The sequence below is a fragment of the Tursiops truncatus genome, chromosome 17, assembly GCF_011762595.2.
Source record: "Tursiops truncatus isolate mTurTru1 chromosome 17, mTurTru1.mat.Y, whole genome shotgun sequence".
Lineage (NCBI taxonomy): Eukaryota > Metazoa > Chordata > Mammalia > Artiodactyla > Delphinidae > Tursiops > Tursiops truncatus.
Genome location: NC_047050.1, coordinates 75,163,933 through 75,185,290, shown reverse-complemented (window position 1 = coordinate 75,185,290; position 21,358 = coordinate 75,163,933). Strand labels below are relative to the sequence as shown.

Below are 21,358 nucleotides of genomic sequence, written 5' to 3'. Positions count from 1 at the left end.
AAGGGGTTGGTTGATGTTTGAACAAGCGAACATTGAATGACAGAAAATTGCAGAGTACATAATGGTAAAATTTTTCACATCTCCTGTGATTTACCTTGCCTTCACAGCTTAGCAACTGGAAAATATCTCTTCCTTTTCTCAAATAAACCCAAATGATAACCACGTGTCCATTATTCATTACAAACTTGCTGCTTCTTTCCGAAGCACAGCTCCTCAGGGTTCTCCTTTGGAAACCCCTGCTGTCCCTGCGCCCCAGGCCCCGTATCCCGGGCCTCTGCCCCAAGCTTCAGCCTCAGCCACCTCTCCCCTTAAACTCTCATCACGTTGACCGTTAGGAGCTAGTTTCAGTTTCCTGGACGTTCGTGCTGTCTCTCTAAACTTGAGGATAAACCATCTCCTCTCACTAGGAGCCGACTTGCTAACTTCTGTTCCTGCCTTTGCCTCCTCTTCTGCAGTTAACGTATCCTGGGGTTTCTGCTTCATGGTCACTCTGGGAAGCCTTCCTAGACTGGGTGACTGGGGCCCCCCTTTGTCGTCTCAGAGGCCCGGGTGACTTCTGAGGAGCCCCTTTCATTCCGAGTTGTCATTGCTTGTGGTCTGGTCTCCCTCCAACCAGGTGTGAGTCTCTCAAAGGCAGCAAGTGCGTTCCCCTACCTTTGGTGTTCTTACGCTTTTGAACTCTTACGTATCAGCCTTTGTATCAGCCATTCCCTCCCTCTCGAACCTTTCATTATAAAAATATTCAAACATACAGAAAAGCGGAGAGAATTTTGCAGCGAACACTGCAAACCCACCGTCTAGGTTCTATACTGTTTGGCTATCCAGCCTCCTATCCATCCATTGATCCATCTTGTTTTTTTTGCGTCGTTCAAAGTAAGTTGCAGATTTCTGTGCATTTTACCCATTAATACTTTAGCGTGCATATCATTAATTAGACTTCAAGTTTGTTTACTTTTCTTTGGTAAAATGTATATGGGGTGAAATACACAAACCTTAAGTTACCATTTGATAAGTTTTGACAAGTACGTGTGTCTCACCCAAACTCTTATCAAGATATATCACAGACCATTCTCATCACCTCAGAAAATCCTCTCATGGCCCTTTCCAGCCAATCCCTGCCCAACCTGAGAGGTGGCCACTCTCCGTATTTACCTGGTCAGCCCTCGCTCATCGTTTACTGGCAGCGATGTGGGAGGTTGGAAACGCTCATGGGAACCAGGCAGAATCCCTGGAGAAGCCTCCGGGGCTGGGTCCTTCCAACACTGTCAGCAGTCACCTTCTCGCCCAGCTCTCAGTTTAGCCTCTTCGAGGGCAGGGGGTCAAGTATTATTACCCTCACTCTATGGATAGGGAAGGTGAAGGCCGAAGAGGTTAAATGACGTATCTGGGATCACAGCTGGTTCCATCATGTATAGCACGGGCTGGCCATTCAAAACAACACGTTTGCAAGTGAAAAATTAAAGCTGTCATTCTTTTTTAATTCTCATCCCGAGCTGCCATACATTTACATGTGGAATTAAAGTAATGAAAATAAACCATCTGCTTCCAAAATATACAAAGGGAATAATTCCTGTCACTTATATTCTACAGTACCAAAAAGCTGTCAGTATCAATAAATGATGTACTATGAATGTGAAGACGGGAAAATGTCTTAAACCGGGAACACGAGTGAGCTCCTTGTGAAGCTCTTCCACAGGGAATTAAACGCTGCCTCCTCCGGGGTCCGTGTTATTTTCTTTGTAGCGCTGTTGGGGTTATTTTATGTCTCAGCAGTAATAATAACTTTTACTTTCTAGCACTCACCACGTGCCAGCTGAGTGGTATTTCAGGTAGTTTTTTCTCATTAGGTAAAAACGACACCTGTAAGAGGCCTTTCTGGGGTAGGGGTGGTCTGTTTACCTCACTGCTGCAGCGCCGGGGCCCGGGAACTAAGAACACTGCTTGTCACAGAGGAGGTGCTGAGTGAACCCGGCGAGAGTTCCCACCACACAGGTTGTTGCGCGGCTGGCGCGTTAATGCAGGACACAGGAGCGCTAAGGACGACCCTGAGCATGAAGTGCCCACGTCTTGCCTGCTCCGAGGGTGCTGACTGCGCTCGGTGTGTTCTGCCTGCAGGTGGTCTGCGTGCACGGGGCCTTGGCCGCGTGGGAGGCCTGCCTGTGAGCCCCACGTCTTCCCCTCCTCTTCCTGCCACCTGTCAGGGGCCCTTGCAGGTCTCTGGTCATGCCCTCACTCCCCTCTGATTGACCCCCTTTTCTTCAGATAAAGAAAAGTTTCCTGTTGTGTTTTTTTTTTTTTTTTTAAATGATGTTTGCTGTGGGTTTGTCATATATGGCCTTTATTATGTTGAGGTAGGTTCCCTCTATGCCCACTTTCTGGAGAGTTTTTATCATAAATTGGTGTTGAATTTTGTCAAAAGCTTTTTCTGCATCTGTTGAGATGATCATATGGTTTTTATTCTTCAGTTTGTTAATATGGTATATCACATTGATTGATTTGCATATATTGAAGAATCCTTGCATCCCTGGGATAAATCCCACTTGATCATGGTGTATGATCCTTTTAATGTGTTGTTGGATTCTGTTTGCTAGTATTTTGTTGGGGATTTTTGCGTCTATATTCATCAGTGATATTGGTCTGTAATTTTCTTTTTTTGTAGCATCTTTTTCTGGTTTTGGTATCAGGGTGATGGTGGCCTCATACAATGAGTTTGGGACTGTTCCTTCCTCTGCAGTTTTTTGGAAGGGTTTGAGAAAGATGGGGGTTAGCTCTTCTCTAAATGTTTGATAGAGTTCACCTGTGAAGCCATCTGGTCCTGGATTTTTGTTTGTTGGAAGATTTTTTTTTTTTTGCGGTACGCGGGCCTCTCACTGCTGTGGCCTCTCCCGTTGCGGATCACAGGCTCCGGACGCGCAGGCTCAGCGGCCGTGGCTCATGGGCCCAGCCGCTCCGCGGCATGTGGGATCTTCCCGGACTGGGACACGAACCCATGTCCCCTGCATCAGCAGGCAGACTCTCAAACACTGCGCCACCAGGGAAGACCCTGTTGGAAGATTTTTAATCACAGTTTCAATTTCATTACTTGTGATCCATCTGTTCATATTTTCTGTTTCATCCTGGTTCAGTCTTGGAAGGTTATACCTTTCTAAGAATTTGTCCATTTCTTCCAGGTTGTCCATTTTATTGGCATAGAGTTGCTTGTAGTAGTCTCTTAGGATGCTTTGTATTTCTGCGGTGTCTGTTTTAACTTCTTTTTCATTTCTAATTTTATTGATTTGAATCCTCTCCCTCTTGATGAGTCTGGCTAATGGTTTATCAATTTTGTTTATCTTGTCAAAGAACCAGCTTTTCGTTTTATTGATCTTTGCTATTGTTTTCTTTGTTTCTATTTCATTTATTTCTTCTCTGATCTTTATGATTTCTTTCCTTCTGCTAACTTTGGATTTTTTTTATTCTTCTTTCTCTAGTTCCTTTAGGTGTAAGGTTAGATTGTTTATTTAAAACTTGTTTCTTGAGGTAGGCTTGTATTGCTATAAACTTCCCTCTTAGAACTGCTTTTGCTGCATCCCATAGGTTTTGGATTGTCGTGTTTTCATTGTCATTTGTCTCTAGGTATTTTCTGATTTCCTCTTTGATTTCTTCAGTGATCTCTTGGTTATTTAGTAACATATTGTTTAGCCACCATGTGTTTGTGTTTTTTACGTTTTTTTCCCTGTAATTCATTTCTAATCTCATAGCGTTGTGGTCAGAAAAGATGCTTGATATGATTTCAATTTTCTTAAATTTACTGAGGCTTGATTTGTGACCCAAGATGTGATCTATCCTGGAGAATGTTCTGTGCACACTTGAGAAGAAAGTGTAATCTGCTGTTTTTGGATGGAATGTCCTATAAATATCAATTAGATCTATCTGGTCTATTGTGTCATTTAAAGCTTCTGTTTCCTTATTTATTTTCATTTTGGATGATCTGTCCATTGGTGTAAGTGAGGTGTCAAAGTCCCCCACTATTATTGTGTTACTGTCGATTTCCTCTTTTATAGCTGTTAGCAGTTGCCTTATGTATTGAGGTGCTCCATGTTGGGAGCATATATATTTATAATTGTTATATCTTCTTCTTGGATTGATCCCTTGATCATTATGTAGTGTCCTTCCTTGTCTCTTGTAACATTCTTTATTTTAAAGTCTATTTTATCTGATACGAGTATTGCTACTCCAGCTTTCTTTTGATTTCCATTTGCGTGGAATATCTTTTTCCATCCCCTCACTTCCAGTCTGTATGTGTCCCTAGGTGTGAAGTGGGTCTCTTGTAGACAGCATATATATGGCTCTTGTTTTTGTATCCATTCAGCAAAACTGTGTCTTTTGGTTGGAGCATTTAATCCATTCACGTTTAAGGTAATTACTGATATGTATGTTCCTATGACCATTTTCTTAATTGTTTTGGGTTTGTTTTCGTAGGTCCTTTTCTTCTCTTGTGTTTCCCACTTAGAGAGTTCCTTTAGCTTTTGTCGTAGAGCTGGTTTGGTGGTGCTGAATTCTCTTAGCTTTTGCTTGTCTGTAAAACTTTTGATTTCTCCATCGAATCTGAATGAGATCCTTGCTGGGTAGAGTAATCTTGGTTGTAGGTTCTTCCATTTCATCACTTTAAATATGTCATGCCACTCCCTTCTGGCTTGTAGAGTTTCTGCTGAGAAATCAATCAGCTGTTAACCTTATGGGAGTTCCCTTGTATGTTATTTGTTGTTTTTCCCTTTCTGCTTTCAATAATTTTTCTTTGTCTTTAATTTTTGCCAGTTTGATTACTGTGTGTCTCAGCGTGTTTCTCCTTGGGTTCATCCTGTATGGGACTCTGTGTGCTTCCTGGACTTGGGTGGCTATTTCCTTTCCCATGTTAGGGAAGTTTTCAACGATAATTTCTTCAAATATTTTCTCGGGTCCTTTCTCTCTCTCTTCTCCTTCTGGGACCCCTATAATGCGAATGTTGTTACGTTTAATGTTGTCCCAGAGGTCTCTTAAGCTGTCTTCATTTCTTTTCATTCATAGCAGTGAATTCCACCATTCTGTCTTCCAGGTCACTTATCCGTTCTTTTGCCTCAGTTATTCTGCTATTGATTTCCTTCTAGTGTATTTTTAATTTCAGTAATTGTATTGTTCGTCTCTGTTTGTTTGTTCTTCAGTTCTTCTAGGTCTTTGTTAAACATTTCTTGCATCTTCTCGACCTTTGCCTCCATTCTTTTTCCGAGGTCCTGGATCATCTTCACTATCATTCTGAATTCTTTTTCTGGAAGGTTGCCTATCTCCACTTTGTTTGGTTGTTTTTCTGGGGTTTTATCTTGTTCCTTCATCTGGTACATAGCCCTCTGCCTTTTCATCTTGTCTATCTTTCTGTGAATGTGGTTTTTGTTCCACAGGCTGCAGGATTGTAGTTCTTCTTGCTTCTGCTGTCTGCCCTCTGGTGGATGAGGCTGTCTCCCTGTTGTGTTTTTCTCCTCCATCTTCCTTGCTTTCCTGTCTTGTTCTAATCCCTGTTCTTACAGACTCACGGAGTGAAGTAAGTCAGAAAAAGAAAAACAAATACCGTATGCTAACACATATATGTGGAATAATAAAAAAAAAAAAGGTTCTGAAGAACCTAGGGGCAGGACAGGAATAGAGATGCAGATGTAGAGAATGGATTTGAGGACCTGGGGAGGGGGAAGGGGAAGCTGGGGAAGTGAGAGAATGGCGTGGACATATATATACTACCAAATGTAAAATAGATAGCTAGTGGGAAGCAGCCGCATAGCACAGGGAGATCAGCTCGGTGCTTTGTGACCACCTAGAGGAATGGGGTAGGGAGGGTGGAGGGAGACATAAGAGGGAGGAGATATGGGGATATATGTATACGTATAGCTGATTCACTTTGTTATACAGCAGAAATTAACACACCATTGTAAAGCAATTATATTCCAATAAAGATGTTAAAAAAAAAAGAAAAATAATCCTTTTGCATTTGCAGTATATGGTAGGGATCAGGGACACTTCAGAGACACACAGACCTTTGTGGGCCTCTCAGGGGTCTGAACCGCCATCTGGGCACTTATGGGGCACGTGTGTTCCCCCATCACAAGCTCCTGACCTGGAGCTGAGTATTTACAATCCACCCCATCAGGACAGGGATCACCCGCCCATGTCATGGAGTGATTCTGATTGCAGTCTGTTTGTGAGCACGTCTCTATTTTTAGGTTGTCACAGAGCCAAACTTCTGCCTTTACTTAAGTAATCATAAATTTTATTATAATTAAGCCCAAATTGACATGAATTTATTGTATTTGCTTTTCAACAAATCTTCTGAGATACCCGTGAGTGTGTGTACAAACACAAATATACACATACCTGTGTACATAAATACATATACACATCCCTTAATTTCTTTATACTTCCCGCTTAATTTTTTGACAAAAAGCAACGGCTCCATGTGGGTATAATGAACAGCTCATAAGTGTTTTGACTGAGGTGCCGTTCCCTGCTGCTTCCTGCTCTCATCAGCATTGTGGCAAAGTCTCTGCAATTAGAAGCATACATGAAAGGTCCTCAGATGTTGAAGGTCAGCAGCAGTAATGACTCCTCTGGTAGTGTCAGTGTCACATAACCAGTATGACTTGACTGCCTGAAACTAAACTCTAGCATTAAAATGATGACTATTATTTCCGAAACCGAATTCCACAGGGGGGAAAATTAGTGACATATGCTACTCTCTTGGTTTATGTTTATCTTGTTATTCCTGATAGCTTATCATTATATAGGATTTTGAAAAACCCCTCTGGACTTTCCATTTTGTAGCACAGTAATGAAGGAAAGAACCAGAAAGGCCCACTTTTGAGGCGTAAAAACATATTAAATCCGACAATGAAGCTATTCGGTTTTCTGTCCTGCTGCAGCTGGAGGAGAGTCCGTGCGCTGTGAATTCCTCTAAATACCTTAGTGGTTTGGCTGCAGAAGGTGAATAAGCTGTTCCCCATGGGTGGACTTGCCTGTTGTCTGAATGTGTCACTCTTAAGCCACGGAACTTAACACAGAAATAAGCGGTGCAGCTAGCGCCCTTTCTGAGTATACCCTAAGCTTGGAGGCAGTGGGTTACTGAACGCAGGGCTTTGAACCTTATTTAGCTACTGGCCTTTTCTGGGGCTGGGGGCGGGGGTTGGGTGGCATTTTTCAGGTCTCTTCTTGAGCTGTGCCGTTTGCCTGCGCATGTAGCGGGAGCAGCCAGCGCGGTTCCACGCGGCTTGCGTGCCGCCCTTGACCCTTTCCTGTTGCTCTGCTGTTCCCTCTGTCAGGGCAGGTGGTAGCACGGCCTCTCTTTAGCCGGTGACTTGAGAGATGGGTTTTGGAGTCGGATGGGTTTGGCTCCCAGCCCCTTGCTGTTAGTGACCCCTGCGTGGCTGCCCTGAGCAGGCCGCTCAGTGCTTGTGGGTTAGCGTTGCAGCCTGGGCACCCCTGGCCCAGCCCTGCTCTCATCTGGTGATTCCACAAGGACTGGTAGTGCCTCTGGGGTGCCCAGCACAGTGCCTGGCACATGGTGGGTGATGGGTACTTGCTAAGTTCCCTTCCCTTTAAGTGGGGAAATGAGCTGCTGCTTCTGCTTCGTGATAGCTGCACAGGGGGAGTGTCTGTGGGGCTGGGAAGCCAGCACTCAGTGTGGGCGGGGCCGACTTGAAATACACAAACTCCCGCTGCGCCTGAGGCAGGCAGGTGCCTGGGTCCACGTTTCCTGGGTTCATCTCTCCTTGAGCTGTTCAGAAGCCATCTTAGCTTTCTCTTTGCTCTCAACTTTTTCCTGGAATGGTGAAATTTAACGATCCCCAGATGAGCAAGGGTGTTCTGGCATTAAACCCTGCTCATCCCACAGCAAACGAAAGCAGAAGAGGTGAGATGGTGAGAAGCAGCCTGGGAGGCCGTGGGCAGCTCTGACAGTGGGGAGCTTGCTGGCTCCTCTGTCCCTGGCTACCCAGGGGAACCTGTTAGCTGATTGACTGTCAGGACCCAAGGGGCTCGCTAAGGAGCCCGCTGAAGGCCCATGAAGGAGTTAACAGTAAGAGTTACCCTCCCTGCCAAGTTTTCTAGTCTTTTTTCGAGTTGCTTGTGTTATGGCATTTTTATGTAATTCTTAAAAAAACCTCACACACACAAACACTTTGTGGCAATACAGGGCAAAACTTAAAAAATAAATCTCGTAAAAAAGCGTTTTTTTTCCTTCTTAGCACGGTCAAAGTGTACAAGTGTCTTGGGGAAAAAAGACTCAGTTTCTTCAATGTCTCCTGCAGCGTTCATGCCACACCCCGCCTGCACGTTTGGGTGAGGACAGAAGCAGAGGAGAGCTGGGAGGAGGTGGCAGCGTCGCATGGGGCTGGTGGGCCAGGCACTCCTGGCAGAAGAGGCAGCACGTGTGGGTGGTAGTAGGGGCACAGCGGGTGAACGTGGGGAAGGGGAGGAGGAAAGGCAGGGGTGAACCCGGACTGTTCTTCCCAAGGCATTTCAGTCCTGTCAGGACCCACGTATGATGGTGCAGCAGGAGATGCGCTGAGAGCCCTCACCTAGTTTCTGCCCGTCCATGGGAACAGAACTGAATGAGAGCCCGGGTCTTGGCGCCTGGGTTTCAGAAGTGGCCCAATAGAAGCTTTGGGGGGGGGCCTTTGCGGGGCCTCAGTATCTTGGCCGGTATTGCCATTTCATAGAAAGGTTGGCCAGAGCTGCTGTGGCAGATGGAGAGGCTGTTTAAAGAAGTTAGCACGCACTGCTATAGTCCTGGGGCTTCCAGCAAGCAGGGCCCGAACGGTTTTCTGCCCTGGCTTCATGTCGCCTGGTATGTCATATACCCTTCTATCCCAAGTTAGTCTGTGGGATTGAAAAATAAAGACAAAGAATGTATTAACCTGGTTCACACATACTTATAGAATGTGAGTTACTGGGTCATCGAGAGGATTTTGGTACCATTAGTGCTTTGGGAGGGAAGGCAGTAACTTCCGTTGTGGAGTCGGATGCTGGCAAAATACCCAGAGAGTAACATATCCAGCAGGACTAGAGGTCAGGTCAGTTTGTAAAACTTAATCAGACGAGGCTCCTGCCACATACTCAAAATCATCGCCAGCAAACATCTAGAATCTGTGTGTTCCGTACAGTATTCATTCTATAGGAGGAGGGTGATAAGAGCGTGTATGTGAGGAGTTTTGAGTGTAATGTCCATTAAATGCGTCACATGCACAGGAGGGTGTGTAGACACATACACGCCAAGTCCAGAGGCAACCCCACGGGTCCCACTGCTCTTTAACCTGCCTGGCCTCTCCTCATCTTCAGGTCTGGTCTGATTAGCAGTCTCTCCCGGAGGTTTTCCCTGGATCTGTGCTTGCTGTCAGGTGCCCAAGTGTCCTGGCCTGCAGTGATTAATCGTTCACGTTGTCCTGAAATCTTACCTCCCAGGAACCAGCACTCTCAACAGTCCCATCACCCTTTTCCCAGCTGCCCCTCTGTGTTTAGATCATTCTGAAATAATGTAGTAATATCAGTCTACTAAAAAATCTGAACACCCTGTAAACTAGTGGAATTGGTGATGCCGCTCTGCACCGGACACTTAATTGAGCACCTATTGTATGCCAGGTCCTCTACTTCCCAGCTGGATGACCTCCAGCAAGGACGTGCACTTCCTTGGTTTCCAAGGGGAATAAATGACCACAACTCCGCTGGGTTATTGTGAGGATTAAGTGAGATAACTCACATGTGGAAAGTGTCTGGTGTTCAATGAATAACTAAGTAAATAAATGAATGTGATGTGGTTTCTAAACACCTCTCAAGGACGCCTCCCCTGATCTGTTCCTATTTAAGGATACCCTGAGGATAAGTGTAAGTGTGCTCTATTAGACGTGTTCTGAGTGGGACTCAGCCAGTTCTGGAGGGAGCACACCCTGGACAGGAAGACATGAACTTACTTTGCGTTTGTAGCACAGTTTGGCCTCGTGTTCTTGCAGTTAGCAAACCTCACAGGTCTTTCTTCTTCAATATGGACCTCGATCAAGCTCCCTGTCTTCCACTGGACTCTTGCAATGTTGATTTCTGGGTCCCAAGAGGGTGACTTTATTTTCTAACCCCACCTTGATGGGCCTTCATGCAGGAAGTGAATGTCATGGCTCTAGAATCATTTGGATCTAGAACTCTGGCACTTTTCCCTAGTTTTGGACCATGGGCAAGTTACTCTCTCTAGGTGTCCGTGGCCTTGTTCCGACGGAGGGGATTGAGCACAGAGAGTCGGTTTGTTTAAAGGGAGGTGGTAAGGTAACCCAGAGGCGGGAACAGCAGCAGGTTGCTCCCCTGTCTGGGACTGAGGGACAGCAGGAGGGGGGATTAGCGAGGCGGATTAGGGGACTGAGAAGTACAGCGGGAAGGCCTCCCGTTCACCTCGCTGGTGTGGAGGGATTCCCGCCCCAGGGCCAGGAGGATGGACACACACGTAGTGCCGGATGCTGGATGGATGGGATCACAGCCCGCCATGCAGGGAACAGAGGGAAACCAGAGGCTGCAGGGAGGCAGGCTTTGTATTGTCAACAAGGTGGGGTGTCCCCTGGTTCCCACAGGGGGCTGTGCTTGGCTGGCAGGGAACTGAAACCCGCCCTCAGGGCTAAGCGGGAGCTTCGTCTGGTCCCCAGGATAGGAGGGTTGTTTGTCAGGGGACCGTATCCCCGGGAGCAGAGTCAGGAGGAGAACTTGCAGTGAGGTTGTTCCAGGCCTTCCTGGTTTCACCACATGTCAAGGCAGTGGTAATATTGGACTTGATCCTAGGCCTTAAACACCCGTTCCTCCCGGTCTGTAATGAAGCAGGGATCGTCTGGCAGGAGGGGGAGCCACACAGGTGCCATAGCTGCTTCCATTTGACACAACCGGTGCCCCCCACCCCCACCCCATCTCCTTCCTGGGCTCCTTCCTCCTCTCAGCACATTTCAGCTTTAGTGTATACAGTGCTTTACAGACACCACTCAGTTTAATCTGTAAAACAGCCGTGTGATGTAGGAGTTGTCACCCCTACTTCATACACAAAGAAATGTTGACATGGACGAGTCATCACTCCCCATCCAGCTCTAGGTGGTCAGAGTCAAAAAGGCGTCAAACCCAAGGCCGTCTGACTCCGCAGAGCTAAGGATGCCCCCCTGCCCCCCAAAAGGCCCTTTCTGATTTGGTGTTCCTGTTTCCTGAAGAGTGTCTCTCTCCCACTAAACGTGGATCTGTTTCTCTTTAAGGCGATAGAACATAGAAAGTACTGGTTGAGCTCTGACTCTGTTCATGAGAACAAGAGTGCACGGCTCTTGTTGGGGAGAGAAAGCTGCTTCATGGGGGCAGTGCTCATAGAAACAGGCCTTGGAACAGCTGTGATTCTGGAATTCTCTGGTACTTTGATCCATCACTTTTTTTTCTTTTTTTTTTTTTGCGGTATGCGGGCCTCTCCCGTTGCGGAGCACAGGCTCAGCGGCCATGGCTCACGGGCCCAGCCGCTCCGTGGCATGTAGGATCCTCCTGGACCGGGGCATGAACCCGTGTCCCCTGCACCGGCAGGCGGACTCTCAACCACCGCACCATCAGAGAAGCCCAGATCCATCACATTTTAAATGGTTTGCATCTTTCTTTGCTTCTGAAGGTGCATCCGAATTTTCTCCCGGGATAGTTAAGTCTCCTGCTGCCTCAGTTGCATCCTCATTATCACCTTTATTACTGTCATTGTAGAAAAATTATATGGTGACTTCCTGAGCTGGAAACTAGAAGAAACCCTTGCCCAGTTTCCCTTGCAACCTGGAAAGGTGGCCACTTTCACCGTCAGCATCAAAGTGAAGCTGGATTTCTCTTGCCAAGAGAATCTCCTCCAAGACCTCAGTGACGGTAAGTTCCTCCCCAGTTTTGATCAGCACGTCGCGGTCCCCAGTCACATGGTAGCGATCACCTTGCCTCGAGCCCCGCTGCTCTCTCGGTAACGTGCTTGTCGTTCATTAGCTCTAGCGGCTTGAGACTTCTCCTGGGCACGTACTTAATGAGTGAGTTACTGTGCACAGGGAAAGTGATAAAAGTACTTTTCAGTTGAACGATTTCTTAATTCACACTCTTTACTATTTTGTGCTCATTTGCCAGGAGGTCATCCTAAATTAGTGGAATGTAGGAATTACTGCATTTTTCTTCAAGCATAACTGCTGTGATCCCTTAGACATCTAATTAGCTGTGATTATGAAGTTCTCCTTCAAAGTCTAATGATTTCTATAAGGAAATGGAGTGTGGAGAAAAATGAGAATTTATTTTTGTTATAACATTAGGACTAGCTGATTAGGGGTAAGATTCCATAGATTAATTATGTCCGATGATACAGCATGCATTCATACTTTCATTGGGAGTCATCGTGGGGTGTGTTAGTTAGCTCAGGCTGCCACAAGAGAATACCACAGACAGTATGGCTACAATTACAAACTTCTTTTCTCATAGTTGTGGAGGCTGGAAGTCTGAGATCAAGGTGCCAGCATGGCCAGGTTCTGGTGAGGGCCCTTTCCTGGCTTGCACACAGCTGCCTTCTCACTGTGTCCTCACGCGGCAGAGCGAGCCTGGTGTCTCTTCCCCTTCTTAGAAGGACGCCAGTTTTATCAGACTAAGGCCCCACCCTGTGGCCTCATTTAACTTTTGTTACCTCCTCACGGGCCCTGTCTTCAATTATAGTCACAGTGGAGGTTAGGGCTTCACCATATGAATTTGGGGGGCCACATTCAGTCAAAGGGTGTTATTGGAGATGGTCAACGGATTCTGTTACTAGAACTTAGCAACTATGTGACTTTGACTTCTTTGTGCCTTAATCTGATAAGATGACAGTAATACCCATTTCTACAGTTGTTGTGAGGATTTGCCCTTCACCTGGAACATGGTAAGGGGTCAACAAGTGTTAGTTATATCCCCCCCCCACCCCCATCACAGATTTATGACATTACAAGACATTTAACCACCTCTTATTAGAGACAAGCACTTGACCGGGCTCTTGGAAAACAGAGATGAGTGAGTCAAGGTCTGTCCCCTGGGCAGTAGTAATAACAGCAGCTAACATTTAAGAGGTGTGCATAGATCAACTTGCTGAACCCTCACAGCAGCCCTATGAAATAGGTGTTATTAATAGCTCTGTTTTACAAATAGGGACAGTAAGGCATAGAGAGGTTGTGCAGTTTTTCCAAGGTCACACAGCTAGGAAGTGGCAAAGCTGGGTTGTGAAGCCAGGCAGCCTGACTCCAGAGTCTGTCCTGGTAACTACTCTGTGGCCTGTTGTTGCCCAGAGGGTCAGCCAGAAAAATAAATATGTGATTGGAACACCCTGAGACTCGGGTGTAACTGAGATGCAGCTCACTTTGTCAGTAGGGTCCTGCAGGGAGGGCCTCCCAGAGCTGGTGTGTGACTTGGGCCTGAACTGGGGAGTATCCTAGAAGAAGAAAAAAGCCTGTGCTCCACAGGTCTTTCAAGGAGCAGCAGGTACCGAGGCCCGGAGATCTCTGGCCAGTGATGCAGTGGGATTCACCTCCAGAGACTAGATGGACATACGTGTGGACGCAGACCTGATTATTCAGATCTCATTTCAGTTGTCTCCCTGGTGGAGAGGCTACCCGGACCGCGTCGGCTGGGCCAGCACGCCCTGCCCACTGTCATTCTTGTCGGGTCCCCCCACATTATGGACAGCTCCTGTTCCCTGGAAGTGTCTTGTTTGGTTTTTCCTGTCCTGCTGCCTCCGTCCTTTACCTTAGAAGTTTCACAGGGAGAAGGACCTCATCTGTCTTACTCAGGAGGTCCTGTATTCACATTACCTAGACGGTGTACCTGGAGGGAGGGGAGTGGATGAGCTCCTCTTCCCCTCCCCCCTCGGTGTGGCGGCTCCTCCCTCCTGACCTCGTCTGACCCTAATGACCTCCCAAAGGCCCCACCTCCTAGTGCTGTCACATTGGGGTTAGGGCTTCAACACAGGGATTCTGGGGGGATACCTACTCTAAGTCCATAGCACGCTCCATGAAATTTCTTCTCCTGTACTCTCTGGAGTGTTTAAATAACCATTAAATTTTTCTTTTATATTATTAAGGCAAGTAGGAAAATAAGTTTACTGTTGGACACACTAGAAATGGAAAATATCACGTGGATTTAACATTATACCAGAACTCAAAAAGTATCAGATGAAATGGATATTCTTTTCTGTCTCTAAATGGCTTTGTACCACTGGACTGCATCTTTCTATAAGTAGACAGAGGGTTACAGACAGAGTTTCTGACTTTTCTTTTTCCCAGGAAGGGAGTTGAGCAGAGTCAGTGGTGCCTGACACCTGTCCAGGGAATGCTTGATGAGTTGTTATCCCGGGGGTATGTCTGGGCAAGTGGATGCCTAGCTGAGACCATCTGGACGTGAGACGTGAAGGAAAGCTGATCGTTACTTGTGCTGCTGATGTTTGGGGCAGGCTGCTCCTGAGAGGGAGAAGATGGAAGGCCTCCCGGTGGAGGCTGAAGCTGCTTTTGTTTTGGTGGCTCCTTGAGTCTATGTGTGCAACGTGGACACACTTTGTTATGTTTCTGCCTTTAGTTACAGAGCTCTGGAGGGTTGTCTCTGCCCTCTGTGCTGAAAGTAAAATTGCAACTTGGGATTTATAGTCTGAAAATACCTTCTTCTCTCTTTTAAAATAAAACCAAAGAGAGCTCGAAGTAGGTTTACCAAGTGGTTTGTAAATGTAAGGCTGGCCTAGGTTCCTGTCAGTTAGATATAGCACAGGTGTGCAGTAGAGCATGGTTATAATTAATTAGATGCCCTCTTGGGCTTCCCTGGTGGTGCAGTGGTTAAGAATCTGCCTGCCAATTAAGGGACACGGATACGAGCCGTGGTTCAGGAAGATCCCACATGCCGCAGAGCAACTAAGCCCATGCGCCACAGCTACTGAGCCTGCGCTCTAGAGCCTGTGAGCCGCAACTACGGAAGCCCGCGCACCTAGACCCCATGCTCCACAACAGGAGGAGCCACCGCAATGAGAAGCCCACGCACCGCAACAAAAAGTAGCCCCCGCTCGCTGCAACTAGAGAAAGCCTGCCTGCAGCAACGAAGACCCAATGCAGCCAAAAATAAAATAAATAAATAAATAAAAATTAGATGCCCTCTTCATTTATTTTTGTACTGATACATGTGTTTTTATTTTCGTAATACAGTGTCATAGTTTATGGCATTTATAGTAGAACAGAATCAGAATATACTTTTTTTTTTAGAGTTTTTGTTTTTGTTTTTGATGTGGGCCATTTTTTAAAGTCTTTACTCAATTTGTTACAATATTGCTTTTGTTCTATGTTTCGGCTCTTTGGCCACGAGGCATGTGAGATCCTAGCTCCCCAACCAGGGGTCCAGGGATCGAACCCGCCTGCATTGGAAGGCGAAGTTCTAACCACTGGACTGCCAGGGAAGTCCCAGAATATACTTTTTTATAGTGTGTTAAAGTAATAGACTTTTACATAAATTTGCATTAATGTATCTAGTGGTCTGGCAAATACAGTATTCTAAGTGAGACACCCTCTCTATTGATATGGTTAATAGACACTCCGGCTGGTCATTTACGTAGCAAATCGTAGAGATTGAGACACAGAATCTTAATGTCCACACCCGGGCAAGCTCTGTAGAGGAAAGAAAAAGTTGGACACCAAGGCCCACAAAGGACTTCTGCAGAGTCTGGTCGGTGGATAATGAATGCATTGCTCCGTGTAGTTCAGTCTGAGCAACCTGGAGCCTGTGGTTTAGCCCTTATTTGGAGACAGCTGTACACTCAGTGGCAGAGGCTCATTTGTGGCCTCTTGCAACTGGGAGATGCCCCACGGGTGGCACTTGGTCTGACAGTTTCAGAACCTCCAGCCGGGGACCCCTGTGGACCCGATTGGCTTTTTAGGCAGGGACTCACATTAACTATGGTTACTGAAACCAGATGCCATTTAAAAACCTTACAGAAATAAATGTAGCTGTCATGCAAAGCAGGACACTGGATCCAGTGTGGGCTGTAGACAGATGGAAGAGAATTAATATTTGTTGAGCATTGTCAGATGCTGCATATCAGGTCTGGACCAGTGACTTTATTTGCATTATTTCTATTTAACCTTCCCAACAACTCTATAAAGTAGATGATTCCATTTTGTAAAGACAGGTGGGAGGACTATTCTGGATTAGAGGACATGGAAGAGAGCTAACAATCAAATGCTATGTGCAATCCTTAATCGTATCCCGGATTAAAAAAAGACCCTGAAGACATTTTTGGGACCTCAGGATCCTGGCTGGGGCAAGAGAGAATCGGGTGTCTCGGTACTCGTCCCGCACAGCTGAGGAAGTACGGTCCTCGCTCCCACGTGCACCGCCCCCTGGGAGGAGCCCTGGGCTGACTCTGTCTCTCTGGGCACTGAGCTGCCGCCTTCGGGGAGGGTGACGTGGGTAGAGTCAGGCGGTGTCCCCGACCCTCTTCAGTGCGTCCAGTCTCAGAGTTTTGTGTGCTGGGCCTTCTCTGTTGGACCCCTGGACCTCCACCGAGGCCCTCTCGTGTGTGGGTGATGGTCCAAATTGGCGTTCTTTGGGGGAGAAGATGGCAGAAAACTCTTATTCTGCCACGATGATGATGCCACTCTCTGCAAAAGCGATTTTAAACTGTTTTCAGTGATTGTTGTGGCAGAGATAGTGTTGGTATGCTGAAACTGTGTGTGAATGTGGAATTAAGTAAATGATCAATTCTGTGATAATCTAATTCTAGCATCTGAATCTGGTCCTGAACGAGGGTTCTCATTTGGAAGAGATAACTGATGTAAGATGATAGAGATGAAGTAAAAACCTTGTAGTTTGGAATTTAAATAAAAGATATCAGTAAGAAATTATGGGATATTTAAAGATCTATCTACTCCAAGGCCTGGAAACCCAGCAGCAGTGAGCATTCCTAGCGCCCACATCATGGTGTTGAAAGAAACCAGGGCTTTTTGGAGAAGTGGCCACTTGCAGGTCTGGAGCAGGAACTGTCTGTAGTGAGGTGATCTGGGAACATCCTGTGAAACCTACAGCAGGGAAGCTGTCAGAGTGGATTTACTAAAGCTGTGTTAGGAGGACCCAACGTGAAGAGGCTGCCGCTGGCGGTCTGAGCACCAGCAGGGGCGATACCTGCGTTTCAGCCTTGGGTGCTTAGTGCCGTTAGAAAGAATTGCCAACCTTTGGCGAGTGATGGGGAACCAATTCATTATTTTAAAGATGATAGGTAGTGAGCATTCTGCCTTCCATGTAGATGTGCGGTTGGACAACCTAAGAGCTGGTGAGGACAGCTTCTCTTTATGGAAGTATGCCTGCTAACGCTTGAGAAGGGACGATAGAATTAGAAACCCTCCACTTTGCAGCTCCTAATAGATTATGGGTTGAGACCATGAGCATCTACCCAGCAAAACAAGAGACAGGCAGGCATTATGTCCTTCCTGACGGGAGAACACACACCTCCCGTGAGTTAGTGTTGCCCCGCATCACATCTGAGTCTGATCAACACTCCAGCTCTCATTGCCAGCTCACAGGAATCCTGCCGACAGAGAAACCCGTGAAGCTACTCCATTTCAGACTGCGGTTAACTCTGCAAACAACGTGGTTTCTTCAACGAGTAAATGACAAGAGAATAAAAGGGATGAAGCCCTGGAGATGGATGGTGGGGATGGTTTCTAGCTGTGGGACGCTGCCACCTCTCACAGCCATTCTGAAACAGTGTTTTGGGCCTGCGACACTGTTGCTCTCCGCTGGCAGTGTCTGTCCATCCTTCGTGGCCTGCCGATCCCCACCTTATCACTTCCTCTCTTTATCACTTCCTCACGGCCCCTCCCTCGTGCTCGCTCATGGCCCGTGTGTCCCCTCGACACCTCTGAATGCTGTCACAGTTTCACGTCACGTCTCTCTACTCCCAATACCCAGCACAGGGCCTGGCTCAGAGAAGATCCTAGTAAATATTTATGGAATTGAGGGGATGAAAGGAATGTTGTGAAGACAGATTGAGTGGTCCTGACCCTGAGTTCAGGGAGGGGAGAGCCGTCTGGGTGGGGACAGCCAGGTGCTGGCTGCTGGCTGCGGGGTCCTCGAACAGCGCCTGGCTGCGGCGTGAGCTGAACGCAGTGGGCAGGGATGGAGGCGGTGGGGTTGGGTATTCAGGAGAAGGAGGGCAGCCTGGTTAGAATCGTAGGTTCAGGCAGCTGTGGAAGGCCTGAAACTCCAGGGGAGTAACTCAGACTTCATTGGAAGATACTGGAGAGTCCCTGAAAGATTTTTGAAAAAAGGTTGATGTGATGGAGAATGTTGGGAGAAGGTGGGTAGGCAGATTGGAGGGGTAGCCCGAGATTCACCTGGTGCGATAGGTGACAGGTGTGAGGGTTCAAGGGTGAGGCACGCAGGTCTTGAGCAAGAGAGAGCCAGGTGGGCAGGAGAGGAAGGGATTCAGAAGACCGGCCGCTGCGTCTCTACCTGGAGGGCGTCCTTCCCGCTCTTCCCCGCAGCTGTCGCTGGAGGCCTCCGGTGTTTGTAGCACAGGATTTAGGAGCTGGTCCAGCATTTGGTGAGCTATTGGAATTTGTTCTGCTCCCCACGGAAATGCTTCTTGCCTGAAATGTCTCTTGTTTGTTAAGCTAAAGACAAACTCTGCCTGTGGGAAGTTCGAATCATTTCAGTTTCTTTGTCCAGAGTTGGAGATTTGGGTTAAAAAAAGCCATGTTTACAATTGGCATTTCGTTATGTTTTACTTCTTCATAATTTGATGATAAGAGACGCTTCGGCTTATCATTGTGGCCTGGGATTGGTTTTATGTGAGAGTCGTCGCTGTGGAATCTTCTGTGTTCCCTTTCCTACCTTGTCTCTCTCCCCGATGACTGTGCCTGAAACCAGCGCATCGCTGAGTGTCTTTGCCCCGGTCTGCCGCTCTCTTCAAAAGGAAATACTAATTTTTGGGAAACTCCGTCTTACTTTTTAAGGAACAGTGACTCATCCTGAATTACCCAGAAACCAAAGACAAAGGTGCTTGGAATCTTAATGTCAGAAGATTTCTCTTTTTCTTTATAATTCCTACATGCCTGAGGCTTTCATAAACATGTGATTTTAAAGAAGATTTTCTTGAAACTTGGGTTTTTTTCTGAGGCTACAGAGTATGGAGGCTGGAAGGAGACGAAGCTGTACTGAGTGGCCCCCGTGTTTGGGCATGTGATGGAGGTGCTGAGGTTCTCTCCCTAACCCTGAGAAGTGGCTGGATGGTGACCTCTGAGTTTGGGCTCTGTACCCCCAGCTCTGTGGTTCCCCTCGGCTGTACCAGCTCCTAGCTGCTGAAACTGTCTGCATTTTTGGTCTTTCTCACTATAGCACCCCCATCCTGAGGGCAGGGCCAGGGACATCTTTGTCTTTTTTCTTTTTTTTGGCCGCGCTGTGTGGCAGGTGGGATTTTAGTTCCCCAGCCGGGGATTGAACCTAGACGCCCTGCACTGGAAGTGCGGAGTCTTAACCACTGGACCGCCAGGGAAGTCCCCATCTTTGTCTTTTAATTCCAGCTCCCAGCCTGGAGGCGGCTCCTCCCTCCTCACCTTGCTTTTCCTTCTTCCTCATGGCAGCTCTTGGTCAGTTCCATTTGCTGCTTCCTCCTTTCCCTCTTGACCATTACAGAGTGGAATTGCTCAGGGCTCCAGCCGAGATCCTCGTCTTCTTTCCTTCTAAGTTCGCTCTCTTACAACTTTCTCATCTTCCACATGGAGTCAGTGACTGTCTCCCGCACCCCACCCCCTGGCCAGACCTCTTCTCTGTACTCCTGGTCCGCGGATCCGACCGTGTGCTCCGAAGGCTCTCGGTTCTGGGGAAAAAGCGGCAGGTGAAGCTGGGGGGAGGTTTGCTTGGTGGCCGCCGTTCCCCTCCCCCAGCTGTGGGGGGCTTCCATCCCTGTCCTCGTGCTGCAGTCTGTGCTCTTCCCCTGCAGATGAAGAAGGCTTGGACCCCATAGGGAGAGGGGAGGGGCTGGTGTGGGGCAGTGGCTCTGGTCCCCTCCCAAGCGGCCCCAAGAGGAGCCCTCAGGATCCTTTTCCTGGGGGAGAAGCCTGCGTGGCGCGGACAGCAGCCCCCAGGGAGACTTCCTGCTCTCATAGCCGGTGCCAGACGTTTAGCAGTTCATTAACAGCGTCTAGCTGAACCTTTTGCCTGGCTTTCAGAACCCACATAGGCACGTGTGCTGGGGTCCTACTTCTCCCTGTAGGTGCCTGTCCACAGATTTCAGGTTAGTTTCCCCTGTGACTTCACTTCTCTGATCAGTTCAGGAAAAGTTAATTTCCAGTTTATTCAGCTTTTTTCTTAAGGATGGAAGCAGTGCTTTTCTCAAATCTCAGCATTTCTAAGCGGTGATCAGAAGCCCACATCCTTTATTTTAAATCAGTCACTTTTGGACTGTGTTGGCCGTTTGTCAGACTGCGCACTGCTCTTGTGTGCAGTGGGTTATCTGCTTTTGTTCTGAAGGAAAGGTTAATGGTGCACCTGCCAGCCTGCCCATCGTTATATTTAGCCTGCATCACCCACCAGCCTTCTGACTCACAGACTGTAATTTCACAGCACGGTGGCTCAGCTGAGGGAAAGGTCAGGCTGCTTCTGCTTCCTGGGGCTCTCGGGAGCATATCTGAGTGAGACAGAAAGCTGAGTTCTTGCCCGGCCATCTAATAACCTGTGGAGGGGCGCTGATCCCGTGGTCCCTGTTAGTCTGCAGGTGGGATGGTTGACTCAGCTCTGATTTAAATTCAGGTTGGAAAATAACTTGCTAAGCCACCAGGAGCGAATGAAAATCCAGGTGTTTGTCATTCATCAGCAACAGGTGATCCTATTGCAGGCAACCAGGGCTGAGGTCTTCTGGATCATTGATCTCACTGGTCGCATCACTGCCTTTCCAGTCAAGCTGGTGGTGACTCACTGGGAAGCAAATTAGGTAGGTGTTCAGTTGAGGTGATTTAAGAAGGTTTTCCCGCTGCAGAGAGAAAGGGGTGATTTCTGTGGATCGCCGCAGGCTGGTATACTTCGAGCTCATGCTCGCGATTGCACCAAGTCTTATCAATTTTGTTTTCTAAGTCTCTACACATCCACCATCACTGCTCGGCTTAAAGCCCTGATCATTTCTCATCCGGACCATATGCTGGGAGCCTTCTGACTGGTCTCCCAGCAGCTCATTTTGCGCCCTCTTCGCCATCTTCCATATTTTCCCTGCAGGCCTCTCTCCAGAGCAGAATCTGTTATGTCCTTCTTCTGCCGTGCACCTTCCAAGGGCTTTCCATCGCCCTCAGATAAAGCCTCAAGT

The 21,358-nt window shown here is 47.5% G+C and overlaps 1 protein-coding gene across 3 annotated transcripts in view; it reads left to right on the top strand.

Moving 5' to 3' along the window:
- The window catches only part of TRAPPC9 (trafficking protein particle complex subunit 9), a 499,958-nt gene that overhangs the window by 132,790 nt on the left and 345,810 nt on the right, over positions 1–21,358 (top strand). For all 3 annotated transcript variants that reach the window (XM_033843254.2, XM_033843252.2, XM_033843253.2), the window contains one exon: positions 11,746–11,898. In XM_033843254.2, coding sequence (XP_033699145.1) covers positions 11,746–11,898 — 153 coding nt within the window. The remainder of the gene's footprint in view (positions 1–11,745; positions 11,899–21,358) is intronic.